At 55.0% G+C, this 21,281-nt stretch overlaps 1 protein-coding gene across 2 annotated transcripts in view; it reads left to right on the top strand.

Moving 5' to 3' along the window:
• The first annotated feature begins 4,949 nt into the window (after window positions 1-4,949).
• The window catches only part of FBLN1 (fibulin 1), a 77,673-nt gene continuing 61,341 nt past the window's right edge, over window positions 4,950-21,281 (top strand). The window contains exons 1-2 of one of the 2 annotated variants that reach the window (XM_064491371.1): window positions 4,950-5,139; window positions 17,288-17,393. In XM_064491371.1, coding sequence (XP_064347441.1) covers window positions 5,064-5,139; window positions 17,288-17,393 — 182 coding nt within the window. In that variant the 5' untranslated portion in view covers window positions 4,950-5,063. The remainder of the gene's footprint in view (window positions 5,140-17,287; window positions 17,394-21,281) is intronic. The other variant, XM_031463433.2, reaches the window with a different exon arrangement.

Raw genomic sequence — 21,281 nt, 5'->3', positions numbered from 1 at the left:
CTCTTTGGCTTGCAGACGACTGTTCTCTCTCTGTGTTGTCACATGGCCTTTCCTCTTTGTGTGTCTGGATCTAATCTCCCCTGCTTCTAAGGACCCCGGTCATACTGGATTGGGACCACCCTAAGGACATCATTCTAACTTAATCCCCTCTTCCAAGTCTCTGTCTCCAAATGCAGTCACGTCCTAAAGTACTGGGGGTTAAACTTCAATTTGTGATTTTGGATGGCGGCTCAGTTCAGCCCATAGCACTAACCAACCACCAGCTGCTGTGCTGGGCGGGCTCTGTGGGGTGGTGATGAACGTGTGGGCTCAGCACGCAGACATGCTGTGGGTGCATCCTGGCCCTGCTGCTGGTCCACGTGAGGCTGGCAGCTTCCTCAGTGGTCCTGCTCCCCCTGCTGTGAACTAGGGTTCCTGCGGAGGGGAGGGCACTCCTTTCTCACGCTGGCTGTGCCTGTGAAATGGGAGCAAACCAGAGGGGAGCAAAGGTGCGGGACATGCGGGAGCAACACCCTTAGCCATCCTGGGGGTGGTGGGGGTGAAATAATGAGAGGGGCCCCGTCAGGGACCTCTGGTCACTTTCCGGTCACCATCTGCCCTGACGACAGGGAGCCATCGTGAGATGTGGAGGAGCCACACAGTGTGGGAGGCACAGGTTCAAGAGTGTGGAGGAGAGAGATGTCTGCTGGAGGACCACGGGCACCCAGGGTTCTCCATGGTTTGTGTACGTGGCATCCTTTGGAAGCTCTCGTTTTCAGAAGCCCACTTGAAGAGATGGAACCTTTCTCCATTTGTCACCTAAGTCACCCGATTGCCCCTATGACCTTCCCGAGGAGGAGGGACACCCGGGTAGTGGAGAAGGGACCCGTGGCAGGCGGGATGGTGAGTGGGCTCAGGAGCGGAGGTGATTGGACTGCAGCCCTGGGCCAGCTCCATGCCTGGCAGAGGGCAGTGCCCGGGGAGCCTCACTGGGCATCAGCTCTGCCATCTCCCTGAGCCTTGGTCTCCCCAGCTGTCATGTGGAGTGGGCAGGGGATGCCCATCTCAGCGGAGGTGGTAATGCTGGGCACGGCTCTAACTCAAAGCTGTGCTTTCTCACCGAGCTGCCCTGCCAGTGCCAGAACCATGGCTTTCTCCGAGGATGTGCAGAATGGCCCTTGCCCTCAAGGAGCTTATGGGCTAGTGGGCAGGGAGAAAACCAACACTTCAGCAAAGAAAGAAGAGTATGAAGCAGTATAAGTGTCATAAGGGGGGTGGCATCTCGGCTGAGACCTGAAGGACAGGATGGAGCTGGCCGAGCAGAGAGCCAGGAACAGAGGGGAGGTGTTTGGTGTTCTAGGAGTCGTGCAAAGGCCAGGGGGCTGCTGCCAGTGCATGAGGGATGTGGGGCCAAGATGCCCCTGGAGGGATGGGCAGGGGCCAGGGTAGCCACTGCCCTCAGAAAACCACCCAGGGGGGCAGCAGCACATGTAGGAACCAGCAGGCCTGTCCTCCAGAGGCTGGGCAGCATCAAAGTCATTTGGTTGCTGACGTGGGGAAAAACAGTCCACATGTGCCAACAATGATCTTTCAAACAAACGGAGAATTATTTGTTAATTGGGAGGGGGGGGCGACTGTTCTGCTCCTCTGAGATGAGAGAAAGCTGGACTGTCACAACGGGACATAATGAATGACTTCCTGCTTGGAGCGGAATCCAAGCGGTGCATGTCATCTCGCCCTGGACTGGGGGCCAGATGGTGGGGGGCTGCTCCGGTCCCTAATTCCCCAAATGGAACTTCTCTGAAGACCATCCCATCTTCTGAAAACTACAAGCAATGTGTTGCTCATCAAATTTTGTGATGCTTAAAGACCCAGAAGGAAAATGATTAGAATTTTAGTGCCAGAAAGAACCTTGTCTCTCCTGATAAAGTGGTACCCTTCTTTTGGTCAGAAACGAGGGACTGCACAAGTGATCATAATTTGATTTTTACTTTGGTCGCCAAGAAACTCAGAGTAAAGTTCAGGTGTAGGAATTTTATCACTCCAGGTTTCTGGTACAATGATTCCTCTCTGTCTCAACTGTTTCCTAAAAAATAAAAATTAAAAATCACATTTTCACTAGTCAAGCACAACAATCACTTTCGTTTAGCTCCCTTTTGATCTCTAGCTGCATAAGTATAGCTTTTACACAGTCCTAACTGCAGTGTGAATCGATACATTCACAATCTTGTTTTCCTTTTTTTATGTAACATTGGTTCACAAAGATCATATTTCTACTTAGGCATCGTATTCAGCCTTTTCAACAATGGCACAATATTCCGTTGAGTCACTGATAATCGACTTTGTTGACTCCAAACATACATACACTATAAATAGGCTGTTGTTGGACATTGCATCTTTTTATAGATTTTCACTGTAATAAACAATTCTGCTGTTATAAAAATAAGTGGATAAAGGATACGAAAGAGAAACACCGATATGAAAAACGTTCATCCTCTGTGGTGGTTAAAGACACACATTGAAACAACAGGATGGCCGTTATTTCACAAATAGCAAATAGCCCAGATTAAACAAAGACGCTCCTCGGCGCTGGAGAGGAGGTGCGGAGACCTGCAGCCTGGCTCCTGTCTCTCCCGGGGGGGCGTGAACTAGTCTACTTCGGGGTGCAGCAACTGCTCTTCCAGGACGTCCACGCCAGGAGCTGGGCCTAAAGCACACAGATTTTACTGCAGCACGATTTATCACGCCCAAACGTAAATGGCCTGAATGTCTGATAACAGGAGCGTGGTTAAGTAAGCGTGCATTCAGCTTTGACAGTCTTCACTCGCTAGATGCATGATGCAGGTTTCTAATAAGGGGGGACACGTTTATGCTGTAGTGGTGAGTGAAAAACAGAACCCGGGATGCAGGTGAGCCCGGGACTGAGGGTCAGATGGCCTGGACTCAGATTGCAGAGCTGCCAATCACTGGCCATGAGAATCTGACCAATGACCTCACCTTTCTGAGCTTCGGGTTCCCCATCTGCAGAATGGGGGATACTGAAGCCTCCTGGGGCTGTTGTGAGTGTTGATGAAATAACATGAGCACACAATATGTTGCACAAGCTATGCTTTCTCTGGTTCTCTAACTTCTCTTCAGGGTACCCTCATCCTCCCATGGCTTAAAAACATCAAATTAATATTGGAGACTAATGAGTCTCCAACCTGCCTCTGGCTTAGAGCTTCCCACCTATTCCACATCCAAATGCTTTTAGGACCTTCCCGTACCACCTTTGTGGGCATCAGGACACACCATCTAAAGATGGACCAGATAACCTTCCTGAGCTGCCAGGGGTCTCTGGTGCCTCCATGCCTTTGCAGATGCCAGTCCCTCTGCCCAGGAAACCCTTCCCTCTTTACTGCTCGTCTTTCAAGGGCCGGTCCCATGCCCCTCTTCTGGGAAGCCTCCTTAACCCAGCAGGCAGTTAGCAAGCAGGCCCCTTTCCTGAGCTTTTCTGGACTCTTTGCAACCCAAACTTAGGAGGCATCCTGCGGGGAGATGATTGTTTTGTCTGGTTTTGATTTTTAAATCTAGCATTCATTCAGAAAGGGGCACATAGCAGAAGTGAACAGCTTGAGAAATTTTCCCAGACTGAACCCAATCTTGAAATCAATACACAGATTTAAAAATCATCCCAACTAGCTCCCCAATCCCTACCTTGTGCCACCTCCATCACTAACCCAACTGCAGGGTCATTGCTCTCCTGGCTTGTAACTTGCAGGTCATGCAGTAAGTGTTCCTCAGTGTCTGGCTCCATGGTAGCACCTGTCTGAGAGCTGTCTGTGTTGCTGCCGGGTGGTAGCACTCTCACTTTTCAGGGCTGTGTAGTGCTCCACAGTAACTGCCCAAGTATTTTCATTCTGCTGCTGGTGTGGTTGGGCCATTCCTAGTTGGAAGTTACTATGAACTGTGCCGCAGTGAACACTCTGGCACATGACTCTGTCTCTTGGTGCATATGACATGCATATGCCTTTCTGCTGGGTGTAAACCGGAAGTGGACTGCTGGGTCCCCTACACTTGGCTAATGGTGTTCCTATGAGTCTCACCCCATTGCTCCCCATCTTCACCTGCTTTTTGTTGTTGTTATTTTTTAAAATAAATCTATTTATGGTCCCAACAGACTAATTCATCCTCAGTAACCACTGACTGGTTGCAGCCATAAATTCCTGCACAAAGAGGTGGCTCTCGCAGGCCCAGCTCAAAGGCTGCCTCCTTTTCGACAAAAAAAGAATCTTTTTCTCTGCCCTTTGGTGTCCCGGGTTCATCCCACTCCACTGGTGTCGGGATGTTGGTGGAGTCTCTGGGCCGCCAGACCGGCGGTCCCCGGAGGGCAGAGCCAGGTCCCAGCCCGGAACATCCCTGGGGTGGGCCACCGACCCGCAGAGCTCCGGGCGACTCGCGCCAGGGTGGTTGAGGGCGGGAAACCAGCAGACGGCGGGTTCCGGGCTTTTCTCTGGGGAGGCGTCCCGCAGAGAGATCCCGGAATGGATACTGCCTTTATTCCCCCTTCTAAAGGCGCCTCCGACCCTAGGGACCCCTCCCTGCCTGGGCGCCGGGACCCTCCCCCCGCTTCCCGCGGAGTCGGGCGGAGCTAACCTTTGATACCCAGCCCGCCCCTCCGGGGCATGGGTGGGGAGGGGATCGGGTTTCACTGGCGCAGGGGGGTGTGGGGTGGTTGGTGGGGGTGCTTCCCGCCCGAAAGCGCCCCCCTTCCCCGGCCCCTACCAGGGAGAAGTTTGGGGTCCCGGTTCCCACCCTGGCCGTGGGTCTGCGCGCCCCATGGAGCGGGGGTGCCGGGAGGGAGGGGGCCCGGAGGTCCCGGGCGGGGAGCGGCCGAGGGGGAAGGGAACCGGGCGCCCCGCGGCCCCGCCTCCGCCGCGCCCTCCTCCGGGGCGGGATAATTGAACCGCGCGGCCGCGGTCCTGCGTTGGCTGCGGAGGCTCGGCCGGAGCTTGGAGCCCGCGCTGCCCGCCGCGCCCGGAGCCGCGCCCCGCGCCCCTCGCCTTTGTCCGCTCCGCCGCCCGCCGCCCGCCGCCCGCCGCCCCATGGAGCGCGCCGCCCTGTCGCGCCGGGTCCCGCTGCCGCTGCTGCTGCTCGGCCTCTTGCTGCTGGCGGCCCGAGGTAGGGGCGCGGGTGGGGGGGGGCGGCGCCGGAAGGGAGGGGCGCCCGAGTCCACGGACCCCGCTCTAGTGACCCCCACACCCCAACCACCGCGCCCCTTGGGAGTTTGGGAGCTGCCGGCGCTGCACCCCCACAGCGGTCCTTGGGGTGGCTGAGCTGAGCTGCCGTCCAGGCCCCGGCGACGTCCCCCCCACTACCCCTCTCCTGGCTTCCGGCCTAATCACCGCGCTGACCTGGGGACTTGTTTTAAAGACGGCTCCCCCCCAGACACACCATCCTGCAGGCCCTCTCACCTTCCGCCTGCCCACCCTAGCGCCCACCCGCCCCTGGGGCTGAGGTGCGGCCCAGGGAGAGGAGGCTCCTTGTCCCTGGAGCCCCTTGGCATACCTGTTCTCGCTGCCCCACCTCCACCCCTAGCAGGGGCCGTTGTACCCAGCTTGCTGATGAGGAAACAGACTGGGGACTGGGGAACAGTAATTCGCCCGAGAGAAAAAACTAGTCATGGTGTAGGGGGTGCACGTGAAGGAACCAAAGAGGAAGGGAGTAGTCTGGAGGTGTCAGGGTGATAGCTTTGTGTCTGGGGACCCCCTGCCCTCCTGGGACGCAAAGGCCCCCAGGCAGAGGCTCTGCCGGCCTCCATACTCAGCTGTGGCTGGGGACAGGCCACTTCCTTACCCACCCGCCTGGTGGCCAGGGGGTCTCCACTAGCAGACCTGTGGCCCAGAGCCCCCAGCCCTGGCACGGACAGCACTGGGATGGCAAACACCCAGCTCATCCTTCTTTCTAACTTAATCCTCAAGGCCTACCTCCTCGGGGGTGACCATGAGGCCCTGCCGATCATAGCCATGACCTCTGACCTCTCTGCTGACCCGTGGCTCACCAGTCATTAGCCAGGCCTGCCTTCCTGGGGCCAGGCCCAGATAAGAGCCCCGACCACCCTCGGAATCCGGGATCCTTTACTCTGGCTGAGTTGAGTTTCTTTTAAACTCTCTAGTAACCACCCTCCTCCTGTCAAAGGTCACTTGTCCCAGCTAATGCTTGCCTGGAGTCAGGGATTCACGGAGAGGCTGGGGGTGGTGGGGAGAGCTCTGCAGGGGTTTCTTTGGCTCTCTGGCTCCCTGTAGCTGACAGGCATGGAGTTCTGGCTGTTCAAGGCATTGGCTCCATCCTGGGCACGTCCTGGGGGACATCCCTTGGGGGAGATGGTGGGTGGAGGTGTAGGGCTCAGCGTTGGTAGCAAGAGTCGTCCCAGGTCCTGGGCTTACAGGACGCTTCTTGGAGGAGACAGTGTTTGGGCAGGAGCTAGTCAGGCAGCCAGGGAAGGAGGGGAATTCAGGTGACCACTGGCTGGAGTCAAAGCCCAGGGAGGCATCCGATGGGGGACCACACAAAGACTCCTCTTGGAAATGGAAGGGGCCCCAGAAATCACCTGTATTTTACAGACAAGGAAACTCGAGGTCCGAAGAGAAGGCATAGTTGAGCTTTCCCAAACCTGCTTCCCCAGATTGCTGTTCTTTTTTGCCTACTGTTTGAGAAGGGTCCCCTGCAGCCTGGCAGGTCTGGCAGTGTCCAACTTTGAAGGAGCAGTGAGACTTGCTAGGCTGGAGTGGCTCCCTAGCCCTGACTAATGGTTTACAATGATCTTCTTCATAAAGAAGGTCCTAACTTGAAGTGTGTAAAAGAAACCTTTTGATTGCACGCAGATGAGAACGCCTGTGGCCCTTTGTTTCCTTTAGGAGGTCTCTCTTTAGAGTTTTAACAAGTTTGATGTGGTTTGGGGAGAGGGAGTTAGAAGACTGCATGGTTCCTTTCTGTGCCTGCAAGCTCAGAAGCTGTAAGGTTCTCTGAAGCCTTGTAAGGCTGAGGGTGACACTGTCCCCACCCTCTGTGAGCAGTGAGGTCCAAGAGGAAATGTGCAGCTTAAAAGTGGTCACAGAAAAGGCCTTGATGGTGAGCCTTTTAGCTAATCTGCTGAAACTCATTTGGCGACCTGGCCACCAAAATGGAGCAGGACACTGGCCTTTTGTCCCAAGGGGCAGAGTTGGAACCACCAGTCTGTCCTGGGTCTGCCTGTCCTGTTGGGCTTTGCTGAGAGCCAGGGTGGGAGGGAGCAGAGAGGAAGAGGGTGCGGGGAAAGACGGCTGTGTTTTCTCCAAGACTTTCTTGGCCTGTGGCTCTAGCCGGGCAGCCTTTCTGACTGATTACAGAGAACGTCCCTGGGAGAACAAAGGGGAGAGAGGACTTGGCTTGGAAACACGTGGCTGCACCAGTGCCGTTCCTGGAAGTTTCCCAGTCGGGTGGCGGGGGCCAGACAGACGGAGGGGGGCTGCTGGAGCCCGAATGCATGAAGATGAGACTCAGGGTGCCTCGGGGCCAGCGCCAGGGCCTCTCCTGCGGGGCCACAGCTCTGGGTCACGCGCCTTCCCAGCCCCGTCCGAGGCCCCCTCCAGCTCAGTGTGGCGTTGATGGTGTGTGTACGGGAAACGTGCCTCACTCACCGCCGGGACCTAGCAGGCCGCCACGGGCGTTTGTGGGACCACTGACAACTTTGCCTGTCGTCTCCCGGAAAAAACCCATGGGGTGGTTTGGTGGTTTTCTCATTTGTAAGATGGAGATAGCAGAAACCTTCTTAGGTGGCCTTGGGGATGAGGGAGAGAACACAGGACGGTGCCTGATGTGGGAGCTGTATTATTATTATCTGTTATTTGTGTTGTTCCTTTCTTGGAGTAGGACAGTTTAGCTCTACTAAAACTGCATTTCCCCAGCCAGGAGCTGGGAAGGAGGTCTAAGAGGGCCACAGAACTGGTAGCTGTCAGGTGCCAAAGCCGTGTTGGTGAAGGTCATGCAAAGTGGCCTCAGCTGGCCTCTTTTGGCACTCCATCATCTGTACACTGACATCCGCTGAGGGCCAGCTCTGTGCCAGATACTGTTCTAGGTTTTGGAGACATGGCAGGGAGGAAGAGACACCCTGCCCTTCTGCCCGTGGGGCACATCCCCTGGGAGATCCAGAAAAGTGAACAATTACAAACCAATTCCAACAAGGAGAGAGTCAGGGAAGAATTCCTGGAGGAAGCAGCACACAAACTGGGATGTGAAGGAGTGGAAGGTTGGCTAAGTTTTTGGGGAGGGCTGGGAGTCGAATGGGGAAGGGTGCTCCAGGCAGAGAGAAAAGCATGGGCAAAGGCCCAGAAGGTGAGAAAGAACATGGGACTTCCCGGGGTTCTGTCTCCTTCCTCATGCTTGGAGAAGACCCCAGTACCTCGCACCCTCTCCAGCAGCGCGCTCTCGCCTCCATTCCTTTGAAGGTGGGGCTCTGTGAGCAGTGGACGCTGTGGGTGGGGCAGCTTTGCAGGAAAATAGTTCTAATAGGGTACACGAGTATCTTGCCAGTATATTTCATACAGCAAAATGTTTTTCTTTTTGCAAGACGTCAAATTATAACAGTTTTATCAATAAATGCTTTTGCAGGCTTTATCTGGTTCCAGTTTCCTTGTAATGATCTCAGATGTGGCTAGATAAAATGGGAGGGGGGCATTGCTTATACAACTTTCCTGGGATCAGAGACCCTTCTGTCTAGAGGGGAGCTCAGAGCTCAGAGGGTGTAGTGTTAAGGCGAAGTCATCTAGCTCGTAGCAGGCTTGGCTGGACCAGAGGCTGTGCCCTGTGGGCCGGCCCTCTTTCCACCGGGCCACCTCCTTTAACCCCCAGGCAGGTCCTAACTAGAGGCCAGGGCCGGAGGGAGTCAGCTACCTACGTGTTATCAGGAGGGTCCTTCGTCCACCCGCCCAGTGGTGGGGACTAGTACTCAACCAGAGCAGGGAGGCTGGTCCCAGCTCTGAACATGACTCGAGGGGGCTTGAGCAACTCCCACACCCTCTCTATTCTGTTCCCTTCCGTATGGAATGAAGACTGTGCTCTGGGAAATTGTTATAATTGAAGTCTCTTACATTTAGTCACTAATTTAATCCTCTCAACAACCCCATGAAGTAGGTACTACTATTATTTCCGTTTTATAGAAAAATAAACTAAGGCCCAGAGCAGTTGCTGCAGCAGGTGACATGATCCAAAAGGATAAATGGGTTCCAGAAAAATACTGTCTCAGCCTGTTAGCATAAAAATGCTCTGAGAGCTGGCATGTTAAAAACCAGTCCTGGCAAGCAGCCCTTGCTCAGGACCCCGGGTAGTAAAAAGAGGACACGGGACCCCATACTCCTAACCAGTTGGCCGAACAGCACTCCAACTCCATAAACCAGTGCTGTGTGTACCAGAGGCTCCTTTGAAAAGATAGGCATTTTCCGCGGGGGGGAAGAGGGAGACCCCAGAAGCCAGAGCCATAGTCTGGGCCCTTGAGGGGCTCTCAGCCAGCTTGACAGGAGGCAGCCCCCCCACAAGGTGACAGCACCTGTCCTGGTTCAGATCCAAGGATGAGCCCGTCCTGTGCTGGCTGGTCGTGCAGCCCAGGGTCTGGCCTGGCCCTGCCTCTCCCTCTGCTGTGGCCTGAGTCAGGCCCTCCTCGCTGCTGTCTGGGATGGGGCTCAGAAGCCCCCCGAGGAACCCAAGGTCGAGGTCATAGTGCTCCTCCCACTGCAGGGGGAGGGGTGCCTGTGGGGTCGGCGGGCTCTGGCTGCGGGATGCTGGGAGCCGTCTGGAACTGTCCTCAAGGTGGAGAGTCACCCCTTTCCTGGCACTTCTGTGAAGGAAAGTACTCTTGGCGGGTCCTGGGTCCTGGACACAGCAGGGCGGGCCCAGCATCTGAAGAGGACGGTCCTGGAAGTTGTCATGTTCCTGCTTAATCTGTTGGGACACTGCCCCCGGCCTTGCCAAGTAACCTTGCCAGAGCGCTGTGCCAACACGGCCAGCGCCAGGAGTCTGGAAACCAGATTCCCACCCAGCTCTGTTGCCGACTTCCTGGGGGATCCAAAGCACAGGGCCTCCGGTTACTCCTTCCCGAGGCCAGCGTCCCAGAGCCTTCTTTTCCCCACGTGAAGGGTTTGTGATATGCTGCACGGCCAGCTTCAGGCCACTCAGAGGGGACGCCCCACAGACAGGGTCTGGACCCGCTGGGATCTTACTCAGGCCCAGGACGGGGTCTGTGATGGGCACTCAGCCGGATCTGGGGAGGACACGGAAACTGCAGGTCAGCTGAGCAGCTCCCTTTACATGGATGGGGAAACTGAGGCCCAGAGGGGAAGTGCTTGTCTGAGTTCCCTTAGCTGCTAAGTGCTGCCATTTGTAGGCTGTTTTTCAGTTCTGTTCAGCCGACAGTTCCCAAGTGTCTCCTGTGAGCCTGGTCTGGCCACTGAGGAGCCGTTTGTCACACATCTGAGTGCAGCTTGTACCTCCATTTATTCAGCACGCGCTCGTTGAGGGGTCAGGCCTTGGACTAGGCCCCAGGGACACGGGATAAGGGCTAAGGTCCGGGTCCACTCCTGGAGTGTGTGTGCTGGTTGAGTCTCCTGTGGCTCTGGACCGAACTACTGCAACCAAGTGACTTAAAACAAGAGAAATTTCTCCTCTCACTGTCCTGGAGGCCAGAAGCCAGACATTCAGGTGTCTGCAGGGCTCTGCTTCCTCCAGAGGCCTGGGGGAAGACCCGTCCTTGCCCCTTGCAGCTCCTGGTGACTCCAGGAACTCCTTGGCTTGTGACTGCATCACTCTGCCCTCCTCCTCTGTCTCTCCTTTGGGCGTTTCGAAGGACACTTGTCATGGGACTTAGGGCTCACCTGGATAATCCAGGACAGTCTTCATCTTGAGAGCCTTAATTACATCTGCAAAGACCCTCATTCCAAATAAGGTCACGTTCATAGGTTCTAGGGGTCAGGACATGGACAGGTCTCTCTAGGGGCCGCACTGGACCCACTGCACAAACCAGTGCACTAACAGTAAACGCAGAGACAGATGCACTGACGAGAGGTGTCGAAGGGATCCATGCGGCGACGACACACACCGTGGTAGTGGGACAAGGGTGGCTCCCAAGTGGGTGGCGGGGCTGGGGATGATGCTTGAGCTCAGATGTGAATGGCAAGGGGCCACCTGTGACAAGCACTTGGACAAAGGGCACAGCAGGCGCCAGGTGCCTGGGAGGGACCGGAGGAGGGAGGAGGGTTTACCGCTGGGGGTAGAGTAAAGGGAGGGGAGTGGAGGATGCCTGAGAGGGCGGCCGAGGTGGGAGGGGCCGAGGCAGTCGTGCAGGGCCTTAAAAATTAGGGTGCAGACTGTGGATTTTATCCTAAACCCACTGGGAAGCTGGGGGAGGCTCTTCAGCAGGGGAGTGACGTTACCTGACTTTTATTTCTAGAAGTCCCTCTGTTCTGTGTGGTGAAGGGAGTCGAGAATGGAGGTGGAGTAAGCCTGGGAGGGGAGGGGGGGCTCCTGCAGGGTCCAGGGCCAGTGACGCCCTGGAGGGGTGGTGGTCTGGGGGCTGGGGAAAAACGGACAGATCTAGGGCGTCTGGAGGCAGAGTGGACAGGACTTGCTGAGGGCTTGGGTGTGGAGGGTGAGGGAGATGGAATAATTCAGGCTGACCCAGTTATTTTGGCCCGGGCCTCTGGAGGCACGATGACTGCTAATTACTAAGGCGGAGAAGCTGGACTGGGGTGGGGGTCAGAGCTGTGCATGGACACCCTGAGCTTCCTGTGAGATGTCCAGGTGGAGCCTGGGCTCAGGGGCGAGGCCAGGCTGTAGGCAGAAATGGGGGCATCTCCACTCAGAGAGGAGGCTGGACCGGACCACCCGGGGAGGCAGAGAGGGAGGGAGGGAGGGAGGAAGGACAAGGGGACCAGGGGCCATGGGACTGAGCCCTCCCAGGCAGTTTGGTGGGGGAGGAGCAGCACTGCGCCCGCCTCCTCGGGGGTCCCCAGAGCCCTGGCGGGTGGCGGGGATGCTGCGGGACTGGCTTTCAGGTGCCAGCTGTCACTGGTTTTATGCTAACGGCTGAGCCAGTGTTTTCTTCTTTTTCCTTTCCCTTTCCTCTTCTCTTCTTCTTTTTTTTTTTTTTTTGAGCCAGTATTTTTCTTAAACGTATTTTTCCTTTTGGATTGCATGGCCTGCTGGAGAGAAATGTACTGTGATTGTGTTACCTACATGTGCTTTGTCGCTTTGATATGACTTCTCCCCGCTGCACTGCTCCCACATCATCCCCATCATCCAGTATTGGTGTGAGGACCCCAGGCACAGAGAGGCCAGGCAGCGCACCCGGGGGCACACAGTTGCTGGGTGGCAGCACCGGGATTCGAACTCGCGCAGCCTGGCTCTTGCATCATATTCTTAAGCAGGACACTGAACGGCCTCACTTCACTTTCCAACCGAAAAGTCTCCATTCTTCTAAGTCCAGCTTTGGGGGGAAGCCAGTCTCCATCGGCGTTTTATGGTGAGTGTGTGTGAGTTTAGAGTCGAGGCTGGATTCAAATGCTGCCTCTGTGTTTGTTGCTTGGCCTCCGGCAACTTGCTTTATCCCTTCCTGTCCCCTGGTTCATAAAGTTGCTAGGATCACAGCTAGAGATCATTTGTCCATTCACTCCTTCATAGACATCTACTGAGTGCCTGCTCTGGGACAGGTGTGCGGCAGGTGCAGAAGGAGATGCCTGCCTAGCCCTCATGGCACTAAGTACACACACAGGTAATTGTTTGTGCTAAGTGCTGGGTGGTTCGGGGGAGCAAAGAGACCATGGAAGAGAGGAAGCGCATCCGCCCTGTGTTCCTGTGTGCGCACACATGTGCGTTGGGGTGGGTTAGGGAGGACTTCCCGGAGAAGAGGACCTTTGAACTGGTGTGGGTGTGAGCGAGCTAGCCCGCGGAGAGAAGTGGACCCGAGACCACGCAGCCTGACGGAGCTTCAGTTTCCAAAGGCCGAGTGCAGGGGACGCGTGGCAGGTGTGCATACAGTCCGAGAGGCAAGAGGAAAACCAGGGGAGATGGGTCCTACAGGAGGGGATGCTATAGCCATGTCAGGGTAGGGTGAGGACGGTCACGAGTCTGCTGACCACCACTCACTGAGCTGTACCCTACCCCCCTTTTTTGGGGGGGTGGTAGTTTAGGTTTATTTATTTACTTATTTTTTAACAGACGTACTGGGGATTGAACCTAGGACCTCATGCATGCTAACCACACACTCTACCACTGAGCTATACCCTCCCCTGCCCCTTTTTAACTTTTAAAATCATCTTTATTTTGGTTGCAAAGTTACAGTTTACTTTGTTCATTAGCATTTTCACCATTCGCATTCGAGGTCTCCTAGCTTGCCATGGAAAACATTGCATTCACTGCCAAGGTGGTATACAAGAACCCTCTAAAATACAACTTGAGCAGGTTAATCCTCCTTACCAGTATTCAGATTAGTGCATTAAAACAACATCGACTGAAAACAGCAGGTGACTTCATTGGTAGAACATCCAATTCCTTTCCTAATGAAAGGCAGCACAAAGTTGTACACAGACACTCAATTTTTTAAATGCCTTTTTAAAATTCACAAAACATAAAATCGACCATTTTAACCGTCTTGAAGTGCACAGGTCAGTGGCATTAACACACTCACACTGTTGTGCAACCATTACCATCATCCATCTCCAGAACTTCCTCATCTTCCCAAGTGGAAACTCTGTCCCCAGTAAACACTTACCCCCTCCCCCAGCCCTTGGCACCCAGCATTCCACTTTCTGTCTCGATGGATTTGACTGTTCTCAGGACCTCATGTAAGTGGAATCATACAGCGTTTGTTCTTTTGTGACTGGTTTACTTCACTTAGTGTCATGTGGTCAACAGCACACATTCAAAAGAAGTGTTAGGTGTAATGGGTGCTCAGTCGTCAAAAACAACAATCAATGGAGAGTTACGTCCCCAACGTGATTTTAACTCAAGGATGCGTATATACCCATTGTTCTTCAGGACATCAAGGAAGGTAAATAATCGTCCACAAAACCGACTGTCATCCTCAGCACAGTCTTCGTAGAACAGCCAACTTGGAATCTTAAGAATCTGAACCCAAGATTGACAAAGGAAGGCGTTCAGCCCAGAACTGTTTGTCCCGATAGTGAAATATCAGAGGTGACGCCAGGAGAGGGGCAGTGGGTTAGAGCTGATACTTCTACTCGACGGTGTGACTCCGTGTGCCTGACGCGGTGGCTTAGAAAGGAATTTAAGGGGCCGAAGGGGTGAGAGGTGGTGAATGAATGGAAGGGCCGTCTTGGCGAGGATCACCACACATCAGGCTGTTTGTCAGCATGAGGACAGAGATGTCTGCTCTGACCTCTGCCTCGTCACTGTCCAGCCTGGCCGTGGTCCCCTGTGGACTCCCCATGGCCTCGCTGATGGGCTGTGTGGAAACATCCCCTTGGCTGGTGGGGGCGCCTCCCATGCAAGGAGGGGGCGCTGACCCCGGCGGCTGGGAGGCTCTGCTTTGCACGAATTCCAGCTTTGTGGCTGCTTGGAGCGTTCCAGAGACATTCCAGGTTTCTGGACTGAGCAGAGGACTTAACATTTTATTGTCCCGCTGAGAATAAGGTTCAAAGTGCTCAAGGCTCCCCAGCAGGAATCATTTCCACGTGTTTCTACAGCACAGGGCACGAGGTGCCCCGCCCGCTGAGCCGGCTGCGGGCGTCTGGCTCAGAGCCGGGGGAGGCGCAGGGTCTGCCCCCGTCCCTGGGCCACTCTGACCCCACGGTGGGGCCGTGGCTCCCCCATTTCTCGTGGGCCACGGCAAGCCAATCCTCCTTGTTCCTTTCCCACTGTTTGGTTGCTGTGAATCTAGCCACTGTTTACTGGAGCTCACGATGTGCTCAGAACTTGTAAGGAAGGTATCCTATGGCTCAGAGAGGGGAAGTAGCCTGCCCGAGGTCACAGAGCAAGAAAGTGCTGGAGGTGGGATGGGAGCCCAGGGCTGTTTGGCCCAGAAGCTGACTCTCTTTCTGCTCCACTCTGTAGTTGCCTGGTGCCAGCTTTGTGCTGAGGTCTGAGAGGACAGGAGACTGGTCAGCTCATGTGTAGGGGTAGGGCTGGACAGAGTGTTGGGAAGTGGTGAGTTTACCCCAGACCAGGCTGCAGGAGTGGGTGAGAGACTAGAGGGGGGGTGGGCGAGGGCTGGAGAGAGGCTGTGAGAAGCCATGAGGGGTGAGACCCTGGGCAGGAGAACTGAGGGCGCCTGGCTGGGGTTGGGGTGAAGCGGGAGCTGGGGCAGCACAGGGGACATCAGTCTCTGTCTCAGGCCACGTGTCTGGGCCCCAGTCATCCGGCACGTGGACCACGGGGCATGTTTATCTGTGGCAAGAGATGTCCTGCGATTTGTGATTGCTTTTCTTAGAATCAATTGGAGCAAGAGTGACCGAACGAATGAGTGGGAGCCTCCGCGGTCACCCCCGTTAGCCATCCTTTGTGATGGGCCCCCACGTTTGGCGCTGGGAAACCCGTGACATCGATTTTATCTGAGCCTCATCCCCTGGTGACTCCCCCACGTTCACCAAACAGCTTTGTCGGGGGACAGCTAGGGTGCGGACCAGCCAAACAGCCAGGTTGTAGTGGACGGGCAGGCTTTGCTGTGGGGTGGACCGTTATCCTTAACCAGACCACCCTGGACTTTCTCTGCCAGCCTGCGGCGGCTGTGACAGTGAGGATGGGGCAGGTACACCTTCTGCTCAGGGTTCCCGGAAGCCCTGGGGTAGGGAGGCTGTCGTTGTCGGGGAACTTGGCGAGGCCCTTCCTCCTCCTGGCCTCAGCTCCTCAGCCTGGCACTGACGGTGCCCGTCGGGCTCTTTCTGGAGGTGACGATTGTTTCCACAGAGCATTAAAGGGCACAGTGTTCCGGGTTCAGGTTGTCTGCAGAGTTGCTCAAGGTGGCTGCCGACAGATCCTCTAAGCTGGTGTTTCAGGACACATGGGTCTCGTGCTGAGCCCAGGAGTGACCCTCTTCTGAGGCCACCCCTCCAAGGGCTGAGCCTTGGAAGAGGAATGAGTTCAAACAAAACACCCAAGGCCCTTGGTGCCAAGAAACGTGGCCAAGCCCCGTGGGGTTTACCCCATGGAGCACTGGGAAGCCAGCAGTGCGGAAACGTGGTGCTCCGTAAAGCCGTCTTTGAAATGTCCCACCGAGAGGTGACCTCCTCCGGGCCACGGGAGGAACTCGTGCTGAGGGCACCTTGGTACCTGGCTGCTCCTCCCTGCAGAATGGTGGGGTCCTGTCCTTCCTGTGGGCCGAGGGGCCCGTCGGGGCTGCAGCCTGGGCGGGGCCGAGCGCTGGGCTGGGGACTGGTGGCCCGGTTCCCGGTGCAGCCGTGAGGGCGTGGGTGCGCCGGCTCCTCCACCCCCTGAGCCTTCCATCTTTCCTTTCTGTAAGCGAAGCTGTGGTCTTTTGGCAAATCAAGGGCAGAGACCATCGGCAGGCCGTTTCCTCACCTGTCTGATGAGGACTGATGCTTCCCCAGCAAGTGGCCACGACGAAAAAGTGAGAGCGCAGAGTGGGGCCCAGAAACACCGGCGCCCTGCTTCCCGCCCGAGCGGCTGGCTGCGTTTGAGGCCCCGCACTTCCGTTCCCTCCTCTGCCTCCGGCTGAGGCGGCACCTCTCCCTGGCGTCGCTCTCCACTCGCCAGGCTGGGTCCCCACTTTCCAGGGAAGCCTTCCCTGGTTGTCCCAGTGTTTGGTGCCAGCTCTGCTCAGAATCTCCGGGCCTCCCCAATTTGTGCTGTGTCCTGGACATGCTGCCCTCTGGGCTGGACGGCAGCTCGGACAGGCTGTGGTCAGGAGCTCCTGTCTGTCTTGCCCTCTGGACTGTGAAGGCAGGGAACCCCATCCGGGCAGGCCCCGTCTGAGTTGCTGGCTTCTGGCCAGTGCAGGGACCCCGGGGGCCCCGTCAGAATTGGGTTTGGAAGACAGTAGCCGAGGTTTTGGGCCTTTCTAGAAGGAGCAGGGTGTGTGCTCCCAGCCCGAGATCCAGCGGAGTTTTCGGTTCGCGTTTGTTGAGTGACTAAAGGAACGATGTGCCATGCCCTCTCAGACCTGGCCTGATGCTGTAGAGGAGACCTAAGGAAGCGGCGTGCAGATGGTGCAGCTGGGAGCGGGAGCCCTGGGCCACCCGAGGGAGACTGTGTGTCAAAGGGACCTTCAGTGGCGGGGTGTGGTGAGTCACCTGCCGTCAGTCACCCCATTTTCTTCCCTGCACAGCGGACACAGAGGTCCCCTTGGAGGCTTGCTGTGCAGATGGGCATCGAATGGCCACTCAGCACAGGGACTGCTCGCTGCCATATGCCTCAGAATCCAAGGAATGCAGGTACGTTTGCCAGTGGCCACCGTTTTACCAGAATGGTGTTCCTTTAGACAAAAGCAGGGGAGGAAGGGACAGTGGGTACCTGGTCCTTCCCCTTGGGAGAGGCCAGGAACCCCAGGTCAGACCTGCCCAGGCCGTGAGAGGTGCTGTAGGCCGGGACCCCTGCCTCCCTCTTCTGTGCTCCCACAGTCCTCGTGTGGGACTCGGCTCACCCTTCCCTGGCTGCCCTGGCATAGTCAGGGCCTTCTGACATCTCACTGGGCTGCATGCAAGGAGATCTGGGTTCGCAGCCCTCAGTGCCACAGCTGGCCGCTGTGACCAAGTCGCCCGAAAAGGGGGTGATGATTGGGGGCAGATGAGATCATGTGACCAGAAGTGCTTTGCAAGTAAAAGCATGGGGCCACCTCCAGACCCTGGAAACCCAGATGAGCCAGTCTCAGAGCCAAAGTCCTGCCAGACAGCTGTCTGCTTGAGGCAGTAGCCAACATCTGGGCCAGCTGTTCTTATTCCAGTCTCTCCCCTAAATTGACCCCAGCGGCCTCGAAGTTGTAGGAGACCGCCAGCTCCGAATAAGTGATAAAGATCTGTGATGGCAGTCGTCACCGTGGAAATCACAACGAGCCTTTATGAAGCTCCCACTTTGTGCTCTGTACTCCCGTTTAACCCTGTTACTGGTCCCACCTACAGACAAGGAGACTGAGCGTTCCCCAGCCCACACAGCTGGCAGGTGATGGTGTTAGGACCTGGACCCAGATCTGCTTGCCTGGGGAGCAGAGGGTGTGAAGGCATTCCATCACTTGACATCCGTTCATTTTCTCTGCCTCTCATCCGAGTCTGAGCAGCTCTGACACTTGGAACTGCAGGTTGCCGGTGAGAGTTGCCCCAGGAAGAATGTGCAGGAAAGACTCGGTCGCTTCACTCTGGAGTTTTGCGTTTGTGTTGGCACCGAGCTGAGGCTGCTGCCTGCCAGCCAGCCGTGACGGAGGATGTAAATCTCAATTTAGGAAATTCTTGAAAAGTCAAAAGCACTATAGAGCAAACAAAGGAAGAGAAGACAGGGCACCCAGACTGTCTGACTTGACTGGGGGACCACGCCTTTGGGATTTACGGCACATCTGATGAGTGGGAGCTGGGGCTTTCGCTCCTGAGCGCGGCTTCGTGCTAGGAATGTCAGAGGGCGGCTGGCAGTTCCAGAGCCAAGCTGGGCGGTCAGTGCCAAGCGTTCTGCTTACAGACGGCGCCCAGAGAGGCAGCCGGGCCCCCGGGAGCCACCCAGGCTGGATTTCTGGCTGTGTGGTGTGAGCCACAGTTTCCCCAAATGAAGAAAGAGGCCAGGGATGTCTTCCTTTCAGGGTTGTGACAGTGACAGAGGTGAGGAAAGAAGCCAGGACCTCGAGGCCTGGCAGCGGGGATGTATTTGTCTGCTCCGGCCGCCCTAACAGAGGCCTCAGCCCAGGGGGCTTAAGCCGCAGACGTTTATTGCCTCACGTCTGGAGGACAGGAGTCTGGGATCGAGGTGTCAGCAGGGCTGGCTTCTCCTGAGGCCTCTCTCCTGGCTTGTACACGCCACCTTCTCCCTGTGTCCTCACACGGTCCCCCTCTCTGTGTGTGTCTGTGTCCTAACCTCTTCTTAGGGGACACAGTCAGATAGCATTAGGCCCACCCTAATGACCGTTTCACGTTAATTGCCTCTTTAAAGACCCAGTCTCCAAATTGGGTACTAGGTACTGGGTACTGGGGTCAGAACTTCAACATGAGTTGCAGGGAGGAAGGCTGCAATCCCACCGTAACAGGCAGCACTGTTTGTAAATCAAGGACTTACAAAGTGAGGCATCAGTCAGCTGAACCCCTCAAGCAGCTGGAGGAACTGAGGTCGGAGACTCAGGGGCTTCTGGGCCCTACTTGTGAACTTGGATTTTAGTCAGGATCAAGTCTGTTACTGACTTCTACTCACCAATGTCTTTGCTAAGTTATGGAGGGTTTTGTTTTTTTTTTTTTTTTTTTTGGTGCAGGGAGAAATAATTAGATTTGTTTATTTATTTATTTAATGGAGGTCCTGGGGATTGAACCCAGGACCTTGTGCATGGTAAGCACGCACTCTACCACGGAGCTGTGCCCTCCCCCTGGAGTTTTCTTTAATCCCGTTGAGCCCCAGACTGTATAGAAGCTACCTGCTCGGCCATGCAGCAGGCATTTGTGCTATGATCTACATCTGGGGCAGAGGTACATTTCAAACATGCATTAGGCGATTTCCTGAAATGTAAGTCGTATCGTTATGAGTGGCCAAGAGGGAATTCCTTCTCTCTTTTTGGGAAGTGTGAGTGCCAGTCCAGGCTCCTCCTGACCCCGACTTGTTCCTGGTGGTGCATTCTAGTCTTAACCAAGGGCCAACATTTCTTAGGATCCACATATAAATTTGCCTAAAACCTTGGACTGAATTGAGCCCACGTGTCTCTTGGAGGAATTTGGACACACACAGAGCCAAAACCTAAAGAGGTCCTGGGGCTGATGTTTTTCAGTCTGGCGGACCCTCTCTGAACCCCTTCGTTTATTTATTTCACAAATAGTATTGAGGGCATCCTGGATGAGATGGAGATAAGTCAGGGAACAAAACAGGTGAAGTCTCTTCTACGGAGGGTACGGGTGCTGACAGAGTAGGGGAAGTCTGCGGTTTGGAAGAAGGCACCAGGTGTCATGGGAAAGGAAAAGCCAGGGACAAGAGGCAGGGGTCCTGATCAGGACAGGTTTACAATTTTAGATGCAGCTGTTCGTAGGTGCCTTGCTAAGAACGGGTGTCTGAGCTGGGACCTGAAGGAGGGGAGCAAGCCAGGCAGGTGGACGTGAGGTCACTTGTTCAAGTTGAAGGGCAGCTCGGGCAGCTCTCAGGACGCCCTGCACCCGTCCAACCCCACCAGGATAGAGCTGAGTAGCTACCGCCCCAGAAGCCCCCTTGGTGTGGGAGGCTGTACTTGCTACCAGGCCATTCCTCTCTCCGTTCTTGAAGCCTCTGCACGGGCCTGGCTGGCACACAATAGGGCTGCAGCCAATTTTTTAAAAGATTGCAGCAAAATATACATAATATGAATTTTACCATCTTGCCCATTTTTAGATGTACAGTTCAGTACATTACATCACTCTATTATAGCTATCCCCACCATCCACCTCCAGAACTTTCCACCTTCCCAAAAGGAAACTCCATACCGGAGAAACAATTACCTACCCCCTAACCCAGCCCACCCCTCTATCTTATGTCTCTATGAATTTGACTCCTCTGGGTCCCTCATATAAGTGGAATCACAGTATTTGTTCTTTTGTGACTGGCGTGTTTCACTTAGCGATTGGTCATCTGGGTTTATCTGGGCTGTAACGTGCGTCAGGATTTTCTCCCTTGTCAAGGTGGAACGCTTTATTTTTATTGAAGTCTAGTCAGTTTACAATGCTGTGTCAATTTCTGGTGTACAGCATCATGTTTGTCATACATATGCATACATGTATCCATTTTCATATTCTTTTTCATTGTAGGTTACTACAAGATATTGAATCTAGTTCCCTGTGCTCTACAGTCGGACCTTGTGGTTTATTTCATGTATAGTAGTGTGTATCTGCAAATCTCAAACTCCCAATTTATCCCTCCTCACCCCCTTTCTCCCTGGTAACAATGAGCTTGTTTTCTGTCTATGAGTCTGTCCCTGTTTTGTAAATAAGTGCATTTGTGTCTTTTTTTTTTTTTCAGATTCCACATATGAGTGATATCACATGGTATTTTTCTTTCTCTTTCTGACTTACTTCACTTAGAATGGCAGTCTCTAGGTCCATCCATGTTGCTGCAAATGGCACGATTTTATTCTTTTTCATGGCTGAGTAGTATTCCATTGTATCTATTTACCACAA

Source organism: Camelus dromedarius, chromosome 11 (assembly GCF_036321535.1).
Source record: "Camelus dromedarius isolate mCamDro1 chromosome 11, mCamDro1.pat, whole genome shotgun sequence".
Taxonomy (NCBI): Eukaryota; Metazoa; Chordata; class Mammalia; order Artiodactyla; family Camelidae; genus Camelus; species Camelus dromedarius.
This window is presented reverse-complemented; position numbering and strand designations above follow the sequence as displayed.